General features: G+C 45.1%; 1 protein-coding gene across 18 annotated transcripts in view; it reads right to left on the minus strand.

The window, feature by feature from the left end:
* Positions 1–12020, minus strand: part of ZMYND11 (zinc finger MYND-type containing 11) — a 128517-nt gene that overhangs the window by 16064 nt on the left and 100433 nt on the right. For 14 of the 18 annotated variants that reach the window (XM_077897379.1, XM_077897396.1, XM_077897394.1 and 11 more), the window contains 4 exons: positions 8830–8907; positions 6742–6834; positions 4505–4592; positions 3909–3964 (listed from right to left, as the gene is read on the minus strand). In XM_077897379.1, the coding sequence (XP_077753505.1) occupies positions 3909–3964; positions 4505–4592; positions 6742–6834; positions 8830–8907 (315 nt within the window). The remainder of the gene's footprint in view (positions 1–3908; positions 3965–4504; positions 4593–6741; positions 6835–8829; positions 8908–12020) is intronic. The other 4 variants (XM_077897388.1, XM_077897397.1, XM_077897395.1 and 1 more) reach the window with 1 other exon arrangement.

Genomic DNA, 12020 nt, shown 5'->3' on the forward strand with positions numbered 1-12020 from the left:
ATAAAATAAACCACACACATATAGGAAACCTTCCCTAATAATATGTATTTCATTTATTGTATGAATACAATCTTTGTGGGTTGGGGGGGGGGGGTTGCCTGTGAAATCTATATAGGAACTCAAACGTGAATCTTTCATTCCAAGAGATAAAACATTTCTGCACAATGAAGGAAACCAACAAAATGAAAAGGCAATTTAACGAATGGGAGAAGATAATGGGTTAATATCCAAAATATATAAAGAACTACCACACCTCGACCCCCACCCCCGCCAAATCCAATTAAAAAATGGGCAGAAGAATTAAATAGACATTCTTTCAAAGAAGACATCCAGAAGGCCAAAAGACACGTGAAAGGATGCTCAATGTCACTGATCATTAGGGAAATACAAAAAAAACCACAATGAGATACGACCTCACACTGGTCAGAATGGCTAAAATGAACAAGTCAGGCAACAACAGTGAGGACGTGTAGAAAGGTGAGCCCTTGTGCACTGTTGGTGGGAATGCAAACTGGTGCAGCCACCATGAAAAACAGTGTGGAGGGTCCTCAAAAAGATAAAAAATAGAACTGCCCTATGAGCCAGCAATCCCACTTCTGGGTATTTTTGTGAAGAGATATTTATTAGAAGAGACAGATACTGCTTCTTGGCCTTTTGGCTAAGACCAAGTGTGAAGAGATACAAGCTCCCGGATCTTTACTGCAGTGTTATCCACAACAGCCAACATATGGAAGTATCCATCAGTAGATGAATGGATAAAGAAGATAAGGTGTACTATTCTTCTCAAACTATTCAAAACAACAGAAAATGAAGGAAAACCTCCAAACTCATTCGATGAGGCCATTATTACCCTGGTATCAAAACCAGATAAAGACTCTACTAAAGGGGAGCCTGGGTGGCTCAGTCAAGTGTCTGCCTTCAGCTCAGGTCATGATTGCATGACCTGAGGGTCTGGCAATCAAGCCCCACTTTGAGATCATCCCTGCTCAGCGGGGAGTCTGCTTCTCCCTCTCCCTCTGCCCATCCCCCCTTCTCGTGCTTTCTCTCCCTCAAATAATTTTTTTAAAAGACTCCACTAAAAACCAGAATTACAGGCCAATATCCCTGATGAACATAGATGCAAAAATTCTCAGCAAAACATGAGCAAATTGAACCCAATGATACATTAAAAAAAAAAGATCATTCATCATGATCAGGTGAGATTTATTCCTGGGTTGCAAGGGTAGCTCAATATTCTCAAATCAATCAACATGATTCACCATATTTAATTCACCACATTTAAAAAAAAAATTCACCACATTAATATAATAAAAGGATAAAAAACATGATCATCTCAAGAGATGTAGACAAAGCACCTGGCAAAGTACGATATCCATTCATGATAAAAATCCTCAACGAAGCAGATTTAGGGAACATACCTCAACATTATAAAGGCCATCTATGAAAAACCCACTAGCGGATATAATCCTCAATGGGGAAAAACTGAGAGCTTCTCCTTTAAGGTCAGGAACATGACAGCAACATCCACTCTCCCCACTGTTGTTCAACATAGTACTAGAAGTCCTAGCTGCAGCAATCAGGCAACAAAGAGACATAAAAGGCATCCAAATCCACAAGGGAGAAATCAAACTTTCACTATTTCTGCAGGTGACATAATACCCTATATAGAAAACTCAAGACTTCACCAAAAAATTGCTAGAACTGATATGCAAATTCAGTAAAGTCACAGGATATAAAATCAACTAACAGAAATCTGTTGCATCTCTATATACTAATAATGAAGCACCAGAAAGAGAAAGTAAGGAATCAATCCAATTTACGACTGCACCAAAACCAAGATACTTAGGAATAAGCCTAACCAAACAGGTAAAACACCTGTACTCTGAAAACTACAGAATACTGATGAAAGAAATTGGAGATGACAGAAATGGAAAGACATTGGAAGAACAAATATTCTTAAAATGTCTCCGTTACCCAAAGCAATCTTCACATTTAATGCAATCTCTATCAACATAGCAATAGCATTGTTCACAGAGCTAGAACAAATAATCCTAAAATTGTTATGGAACCAGAAAAGACCCCAAATAGCCAGAGGAAGGCTGAAAAAGAAAACCCAACCTAGGGGCATCCCAGTGCCTGACTTCAAGCTGTATGACAAAGCTGTGGTCATCAAGACAGGATGGTGCTGGCACAAAAACAGACACATAGATCAGTGGAACAGAACAGAGAATGCAGAAATGAGACTCTGTGGCTAACTTATCTTTGACAAAGAAGGAAAGAATATCCAGTGGAAAAAAGCCTCTTCAACAAATGGTGTTGGGAAAATTGGACAGCCACATGCAGAAGAATGAAACTGGACCCATTTCCTCACACCATAAACACAGATAAACTCAAAATGTATGAAAGACCTAAATGCGAGACCAGAATCCATCAAGATCCTAGGGGAGAACACAGGCAGCAATCTCTTCAACCTTGGCTGCAGCAACTTCTTGCTAAGACACGTGTCCAGAGGCAAGAGAAACAAAAGTAAAAATGAACTACTGGGACTTCATCAGGATAAAAAGCTTCTGCATAGCAAAGGAAACAGTCAACAAAACTAGAAGGCAACCCACAGAGTGGGAGATGAGAACTGCAAATGACACGTCAGATAAAGGGCTAGTATCCAAGATCTATGAACAACTTACCAAACTCAACATTCAAAGAACAAACAATCCAGTCAAGAAATGGGCAGAAGACATGAACAGACATTTCTCCAAAGGAGACACATACATGGCCAACAAGCACATGAGAAAATGCCCAACGTCACTGATCATCAGGGAAATACAAATCAAAACCACAATGAGATACCACCTCACACAGGTGAGAATGGGGAAAATGAACAAGTCAGGTAACAACATGTTGGCGAGGATGCTCTTACACGGTTGGTGGGAATGCAGGCTAGTGCAGCCACTCCTGAAAATGGAATGGAGATTCCTCAGAAAGTTGGAAATAGAGCTACCCTACGACCCAGCAAATGCACTACTGGGTATTTACCCAAGGATACAAAGATAGTGATCTGAAGGGGCACCTGCACCCTCACGTTCATAGCAGCAGTGTCTGCAATAGCCAAACTGTGAAAGGAGTCCAGATGTCCTTCGACAGATGAATGGATAAAGAAGATGTGGTACGTACACCGTGGTATTACTCAGCCGTCAAAATGTATGAAATCTTGTCATCTAAAGCAACATGGATGGAGCTAGAGGGTATGTTACACAAAATAAGTCAGAGAAAGACAAATACCGTACAATTTCATTCATGTGGAATCTGAAAAGCCAAACAACAAAAATAAAAGCAACTCATAAACACAAAGAATAAACTGGTGGTTGCTGGGCGGGGGGGCCAATGGGGGGGGCGCAGGAGCTTGGGGCACAGATGAAGGTAGTACATCACAGGGACGAACGGGGCAGTGCAGGGAATGCGGTCAGTCCCGGTGTGATGACAGCGGGTGGTGCTGGACGGGACCACACTTGTCCTGATGTGCAGTGAGTGGCCGATGGACCGGTAGCCCTGGCACTAATATGACACCATACGTCAACTACACTTCACTTTACAAATTAAAAAGAGGGTAACATTTATTGAGTGTCTGCTCAGTGTAACACAGCTGCCTGCATCATGTAACCGACGCCCTTGAGAGCAGTCACAGAAGAGGAGACAAACTGTCTTTGTTGAAGCCACTTAACAACTAAATCTAACTCCCAGGATTTCTCCGAGGAATCTTCCCCTCTACTTGGATTATTTTCCATGTACGTCAAACATGGAAATAAAATATTTAAAGGAAATAGCAAAACCGAAGCACATGTAAGAGTGGAATTCTGAAATGAGTCAGTCCGGAACACGGCAAGAGTGTCGTCAGGAGGCGGGAACAGTACCTCATGGCAGGTGTCCTTATACAGCATCCGGGCTATGTCGGCCTGCTCGCTGTCTGCTGTAATTAAAGGCAGAGATTACCTATTACCAGCCATCGAGAAACACAAGACTGTCAAAAGCAATACAAACATTTACATGTTCTTTTGGTGTGACAGGAGTGGACGTATACCATTTTAAGTGAAAATGTCTATTTTAAAGTTGAGGTAGAACAACACTTTATATATAGGCAGCTTCCACGTTGCTTTCAACAGAGGCCTGAACATCTAGGTACAGGGCAGCCTCTTTGTTTCCCTGGGAATGACGAAGACGTTAACGTGGAGGATCCGAATAAGCCAAAGTGCTTATAAAAAGCCTCTCAACTAAATTTACCTATAAAACCATAAGGTATAATGTTTCACCATGTGGTGTGCCGAGTCTTTGGCCAGTCACTTCTATAAGCTCTAACCACATCACCAAATATTTTCGAGTTGCAACCTCGACGTTATTGCTTACAAATCATTAAAGTGCGGTTTTGAATGTCACATTTTATCAAAGATATTTCCTGACATGAGACACGAATGACATGGAGAAACATGTACAGAAAAGAAAACCATTCAACCTCCATAGAAAATCACGGTGTTGTGGAGAAGCAGCTGGGCGTCCGCTTTGAATTCTTCATAACTTCGGTACTTTCCCTCGTTCACCTTCTGTGGAGGACCAAGAGCAAGACGGCGACAGTTACCAGGGACAATTCTGGTCTGCGTTACACAAACAGGGTGAGAGCACAGGAACAGGAGAACATCCCAGAACGACACAGCGCAGCTGGGACAAGCCTGCCTGTGGCTGGAAGCGCGGGCAGCCACTGGCGACCCCTGCGCTAGGCTGGCTGCTGGCTGAGCTCCAGCGGCCGCGTGGGCCCCTGGACAGAGCGCCTCGGCCAGCATGCCAGGGAGACCCCAACTACACACCCGCCGCCTTGTAGCATGAAGACTAAGAAAAAGACAACTGTTCGCCTCTGTGACGCTTTACCATCACCGTGAAGACGATACACTTCTCATTCTGAATTGGAACTAGGAACTGAATTGTAAAGAATTTTAAATTAAAGTCCAAGGCGTTTCTCTGTGCACAAGACGGTGCAAGGGCTCCTCCGTCTACGCCAGAGGCTGTGCGGGAAGGATCTCTCCCAGGGGGCTCCCTGCTGCTCTGCCTTTAGCTGCCAGAGGGAAGGATTATGGAAGGAATCTGAGGGGATTTTGTGGAGGAGGCAAAGTTTTTAGAAGGGTATATGGCAAAGTAATTTAAAAGTAGCAGGGAGGGATGCCTGGGGGTTGAGCATCTGCCTTTGGCCCAGGGCATGATCCTGGGGTCCTGGAATCGAGTCCCGCCTTGGGCTCCCTGCAAGGGGCCTGCTTCTCCCTCTGCCTGTGTCTCTGCCTCTCTCTCTGTGTCTCTCATGAATAAATAAATAAAATCATTAAAAAAAAAAAAGTAGTAGGGAGGCATTTTCTTATCCTGGTGGTACTTTTAGGAAATCAGTTTGGAAATTAGAATATGAAGGCTTCTAAAGAATAACTAAGATCCTGCCTTTCTGCAGTTGTCCTTCCTTCCCAACGGCCTGGGAGAAACACCCTGATGGAGGTCCCTGTCCTGTCTGCCAGTGAGGGTCACAGGGCTTATTTACAAATATCCACCTATCTAAGCCCCACTCTGAGTTTCTGACTGCACTGGGTTCCCCGGATCTGATACATACCCAGGTGGAAAAGCCCTACCGCACACATCCAAAGCAACTTTGTGATTTTTGATGTTTGCACCATCATGGCCTGGATTTGGATCTGAACTGCAAGCTCCCGAAGATAGAAAAATCGTGTCTTCTTGTCTCTTTTCCCTACAGTGCCTGTTGTTCGTGGACGGCCCCTGCTAAGCACCATCAGCCCACCTAGTACTCCCCACGATCACCCAGGGTCCAACGAGAGGAAGCTGGCAGGTGTCTCAGAGAGAGGAAGCAGCAGAGTAAAGTCAGGGCAGGGAAGGGCAGGAAGGTGGCTGTGCTCATCATGGTCCTTCGAGACCTTAGGGGTTAGGAGAAGAGGCTGTGCTTGAGGGCCTGAGACCCAGGGGCACGAGGTCAAGTGAGAGCTCCTGTTTCACCCCAGGCTCTGCAGCCACTGCACAGGGAACGACCTTCCTTTACCCTGGTCCTACTGAAGCACCTCAGTCCTTCCCAAGGCCAAGGGAGAGGAAGTCATTCCTGTGGCCTCCCTGTAAGCTGTTACAGACAACCACAAGATCCTGAATTCAAAATGACATGTAACGTACAGAATTAGTAATCCAGCAACCCTACTGGAAATGCATTGAAATGATCTACTGGATTTTACTGCAACTCATAATTACATATTAACAAATCCTCGGCTAGAACAGGTAACATTAAGAACTCTGAGCCAGTTCTCTGGTTATAACGTCTGTGTCATTCAAGTCCCAAGACGCTAGTCCTATTCTCTAGCGCTTCCTGAGAGCCAGCCACTCCAGCCAAGAAACCATGTCCAGACGGGAGTCCTTGGATCTGGAGCAGCAAGTGGACCAGGCTACATGCCCCTTGTAGTCAGCAGGTACCAAGAACTCGCACATGGCTTACCACCAGGGCTTCTCAGAGAGGACAGCTGATGCACACACAGAGCAAGCGCACGGCAGCCATGCGGCAGCAACACCCTCGAAGGCCCAGCCTGTTATGTTTTGGGAGGAGGGTGGGCAGCCACTCTTTCAAGAAGGAATGGCAATCAGAAGCACGCGCCGGCAGGAGCTACTGGGTCACCGGGAGCCCTGGGTGTATTGGGAACAGGCCAGAGGGCCTGGCTTTACCTCCTGGATGGTAGGGACGTCGACCGCCGAATGCACCAGCCTCCGATACATCGGGTGCTTGTTGTCCTTCCCCTTTTTGTTAAGGTCGATAGCCTGAAAGGTCATCAGACACATCAGATTTAAACACAGCTGGAGAGAGGCAAGTGAGACAATTTCTAAACAACAGAACTTATATACAGGGACTACATAGTTTACTATGACATTTTTAAGATTCTGATAGAACAATTACTTTGGAAAACTCCACTTCGTTTTGACACTACCAATCAAAATGTTCATTTTGACAAATGGAATTACACATGCAAAAACATTCACGTTTCCACAACGGGGAAAGGACCATAAAGGGGCCGGCTGACTGGATACCTTCCAACACCCACACACAAACACAAAGTCAAATGGAGACACAAATGTGAAACCTGAAATTACATAAATCCTGAAAGAAGACAGAGGCAGTACACTTCTGCACATCAACTTAGCAATATTTCTCTGGATATGTCCCCTGAGGCAAGGGAAACAAAAAGCAAAAATGAATGAAAAATTTCATCAAGATAAAAAGCTCCTGGGATCCCTGGGTGGCGCAGCAGTTTGGCGCCTGCCTTTGGCCCAGGGTGCGATCCCGGAGACCCGGGATTGAATCCCACATCGGGCTCCCGGTGCATGGAGCCTACTTCTCCCTCTGCCTGTGTCTCTGCCTCTCTCTCTCTCTCTGTGTGACTATCATAAATAAATAAAAATTAAAAAAAAAAAAAAGATAAAAAGCTCCTGCCTAGCAAAGGAAACAGGTGACGAAACTAAAAGACAACTTACAGAATTTAAGAAGATATCTGCAAATGTCTTATCAGATTAAGGGTTAGTATCCAAAATCCATAAAGAACCTATCAAACTCGACACTCAGAGAACAAATAAACCAATCAAGAAATGGGCAGAAAACATTAATAGACATTCTCTGGAGAAGACATCCAGATAGACAACAGACACATGAAAAAAATGCTCCACACCACACATCACTAGGGAAATACGAATCAAAACCACACTAAGATACCACCTCACACCAGACAGAATCACTAAAATTAACAACACAAGAAACAACAGGTGCTGGTTAGGATGTGGAGAAAGGGGAACCCCCCTCTTGCCCTGTTGGTGGGAACACAAACTGCTGCAGCCACTCTGGGAAACAGCGTGGAGGGTCCTCAGAAAGCTAGAAATAGAGCTACCTTACGACCCAGCAATTGCACTGCTGAGAATTTACCCCAAAGATACAGATGCAGTGAACCTCAATGTTCATAGCAGCAATGCCCACGACAGCCAAACCATGGAAGGAGCCCAGCTGTCCATCAACTGATAAATAAAGAAGATGATAACACACACACACAATGGACTACTACTTAACCATGAGAAAGGATGAAATCTTGCCATGTGCAACATCGTGGATGGAATTAGAGGGTATTACACTGAGTGAAATAAGTCAGAGAAAGACAAATACCACATGATTTCATGGGATCTAAACAACCAACCAACCAAACAAAAATAAACAGACTCTTTAATAGAACAAAGTGGTGGGTGCCAGAGGGGAGAAGGAGAAGGGTCAGAATAGGTAAAAGGGATGAAGAGGTACAAACCTCCAGTTATAAAAAGGTATGTCTCAAGGATGAACAGGGCAGCATGGAAACACAGCTAATAATACTGTCCTAACACCGTGTAGTGACAGATGGTGACTCTACTCATTGCTGAGTATTGAGCTCTGTGTACAAACGTGGAATCATGGTGTTGCACATCTGCCACTAATAGAATATCATATGCCAACTACACTGCAATTAAGGATTTTGAAAAACAAAAGATGAAACAAGAGAAATGTATTTGCAGAGAGTAACGGTGACAGTTTAATCTAAAGCAGCTAAAGAAAAAAAAATAAAGCAGCAAAGAAATGTCCATCAAAACAAAACAAGCCTCTTATGGAATAATTCACCACACGAAGGCAGTACGGTGGCGGTGTCCTGCACCCTTTCCCCTGCTGTGGGTGGGTACGTGCCGGTCCTCACTGGTCAGGAAGGACCTTGGCTGGAGCTCGCTGAGACCCTCTGCAGGACTTACCCTCTCCTTCATGCGGGAGACGATGAACCGCAAGTATGTGCTCATCTCCTGTTTGTTTGTGTTTTTCTTCTTGATGCTCTGTTAAAAATAGAAAAGGCCAGATATAAAATATGATTATTTACCAGTCTGTATTCATGTAAAAGACTTTTACATATAAAAGATTACAGTATGCAAAGATTGTATCAAGAGATGCATTATTTCCAACATATCTGATACAGAGAAATCTTTTAAAAGTGCATAGCATTTGATGTGACAAAATGGAAAATATTATGTTGTACTTGGCATAATACCTTAGAGAAATATGCATTTTTTCTTGATATTTAGAACTTCAACCATTTCCAGATAAAACAAATGATGACATAATAATGACATGATGTAGAATCACTTACTTTACCAAGAAAATAAAAAATTAAAAAAGTCGGCCAAAACCCTTTAGGGAGCATTGTGAATCAGTAATACCGGATGGTGAATTTCGACACACACTAATCTTCATGTAGAAGGTCACTGGAGTCCACGTCACCTGTGAACTGTGTACAGCACAGCTGCACACCTAACTTCTGTTTTAAGAGTTATGGGCTCTCTTTGGTAATAACTCCAATTTCCATTAGCCTGACCTGCAAAGCCAATTAGGTTCTCCAATCTGTCTCTGAAAACCTAAATTCATGTGATGAGGCAAAGACAGGATTCTACCTTTTGTGTCATTTCTAGGCAGCTAGGAAGCAGGGACAAATGTCCTGTTTCCTCCATTGAGACTGAGGCCTCCCGGCAGAGCCCTGGCCCCGCGGACTGGGTGTGGTCGGTACGTCCCAGCTGCCCTTGCCCCCTCGGGCCCCCAGAGGACAGTCCTCCGCCCCTTGGAGTCGTGGCTCCCGGAGAACTGTGCCACCAGGGAAGTCCTCCTCATGCTCACAGACTGCAGGAAGGAGCTAAGAATTCTTTGCTGTGGCTAAGTGAACTGATGACCCCCACACACAACATGAAAAATGGACATTTTCTTCCTAGAGATGTGGTTTCATGCCCTCTGTGTTTAAAGTATTCCCTTCCCAGGATGCCTGGCTGGCTCAGTTGCAAGAGCATGCAACTTTTGATGCTGGGGTTGTGAGTTCAAGCCCCATGACGGGTGCAGAGAGGACTTACATAAAATTTAAAATAATAAAAATACACTGGCCCCTTCTTTCCACTTCTCACCTGGACTCTGGCCTAGAGAATTACTGCTTCTGTTGCACTCGACTCTATTTTATGACCTGTGCACGCACACAGCTTCTAATTTATGCCCACTACAGAGCGGTTTCAACACCATCCATCCCCAGAGACACTGGTGGGACGTCTGTAAGCAGAAGTCGGACCTCCCCGTTGAGCACACGAGCTGACATTTCTGAGGGAAGGCCCCTGTGCTCGTATCTGTGTGTTCACTCCCGCATTTGCTCACGGACCAGGTGGCTGTGACGTGCAACCGAGACCAAGCACCCGCAGTATTCGCATGGAGCTCACCACACAGGGCATCTCCCCGGACTCCAGGGTTACAGTCTTTGGGGCAAGGGGCAGTTCTGGCGTAGCTGTGGACCTTCATGTCTAACAAGACCCAGAGCAACACGTGGGAAGCTGCTCCGTCCAGTAAGCCGGCACCTCAGGGAAGGGACAGCTGTGTGCACCTGCTCCCCACACAGGAGGGTAGGGGGCTGTCAGGGGCCTCAGGGGATGCAGGGCATGGTCAGCTATGTGTGACGCTGGACCAACGTTTTTGCAACATGGACATCCTCCCATGCACTGCTTTCTACACTGAATGAACACCTGGAGGGACTGTCAGATACATGGATGGCAAAGGGTAAGAGGCCAAGCAGGCTGTTTTCCTCACCTTTTGGGACACCTGCATTCTCTTAAAAAGAGAAGAGAATGAAAATGAAAGCTTTCAGCTACATGCTCTATCACATTAACTCCAAAATATTCTGGATATGTTCCTAAAACCACTGATCCCAAATACCAGTCTGATATTTAAATCACAAATTTGTGTAAATTCAAATAAAACAGCAACCTACATCAGGTTACAAAGTCTTATAACACCATCTGTGGAGTTACGGTTGTTTTAATGGGTGACATGTAATTTAGGGGAAATACACAACCAACACTTCACGCAACGAACTAGAATTTCAGGGCTCACTCCGTACTGCTCCAAACTCCCCTCGATGAAGCAGAGTGGGAATGCCCTCCTCCCAAGGTCTCCGTTTCAATACCTCAAGCTCCACCTGGGGAGCCCCTGAACAGACGGGTGTGGAGTGGGGACTCTGGGGACAGCGGCCCTCTCCAGGCTACAGGGCATTCCGCATCTGTGCAGGAAGATGGTTTTTCCTCACTGTGCTCTCAACATCAACCTACAAAGTACTTCGCTGTTTGTTAAAACTTAACCCCCTTGGTTTTGTGTTTTTTAGAACCTTAGAAAATAAATCGATTCAAACATCTCTTCTGGTAACGAAGGCTCTCCTGAAGATGTAGATGGACTGCAGTGCACGTGAGCACTGCCGAGGACACGGGGTTCTGGGCCTCATCTGCCCTGGGCACCCCCGGGGGTGGCAGGCACCTGCTTCCCACACCTGCAGGCCGTGGGGCTCGCTGGGGGCGCTCACGCCAACAAGAGAGAGACCCTGAGCGCACGCGGCCTCTCCCCACAGCTCTAAGAGACAAAATATTTGCCACAAGATGCTTCCGCACTTGCTCATCTTGTGAGCTTGCTTTCTGACACTTCCCTGTTTTAATTTAGAGGTTTAATATTTCACTGAAGAAATGAATGGAGCATTGCAGCCTCTGTAGGATGGCACCATATGACTTGTGAGGCTTTCCTAGGTGACGTGGTATGAGCTGCCCATGTGACAGTCACAGCACTGTTTCAACTGTGCCTGTCAGCCAAACCAAGACATTCAAAGTGACTTAAGAAAAACACACTTTAACAGAAATTGGAGTAGCTTCTAAGGTAAATGATATTCTGTTTGTAACATAAGTAAGACAGCTCTTAACGGCAAGGTCAGAAAAACAAAAATAATGCAGGTGTGCTACAAACGTGTGAGACACCCTCTAAAGTGAGATGCTCTCAAGCACACAACAGATGACCAAGGGGCTGCGTTCCTCTATGGGGAGAAAATAACAGAAAATCTCAAACATCTTCCCAAGAATGGGATTCTTACCACTGTCACAAACAA

The sequence above is a fragment of the Canis aureus genome, chromosome 5, assembly GCF_053574225.1.
Source record: "Canis aureus isolate CA01 chromosome 5, VMU_Caureus_v.1.0, whole genome shotgun sequence".
Lineage (NCBI taxonomy): Eukaryota > Metazoa > Chordata > Mammalia > Carnivora > Canidae > Canis > Canis aureus.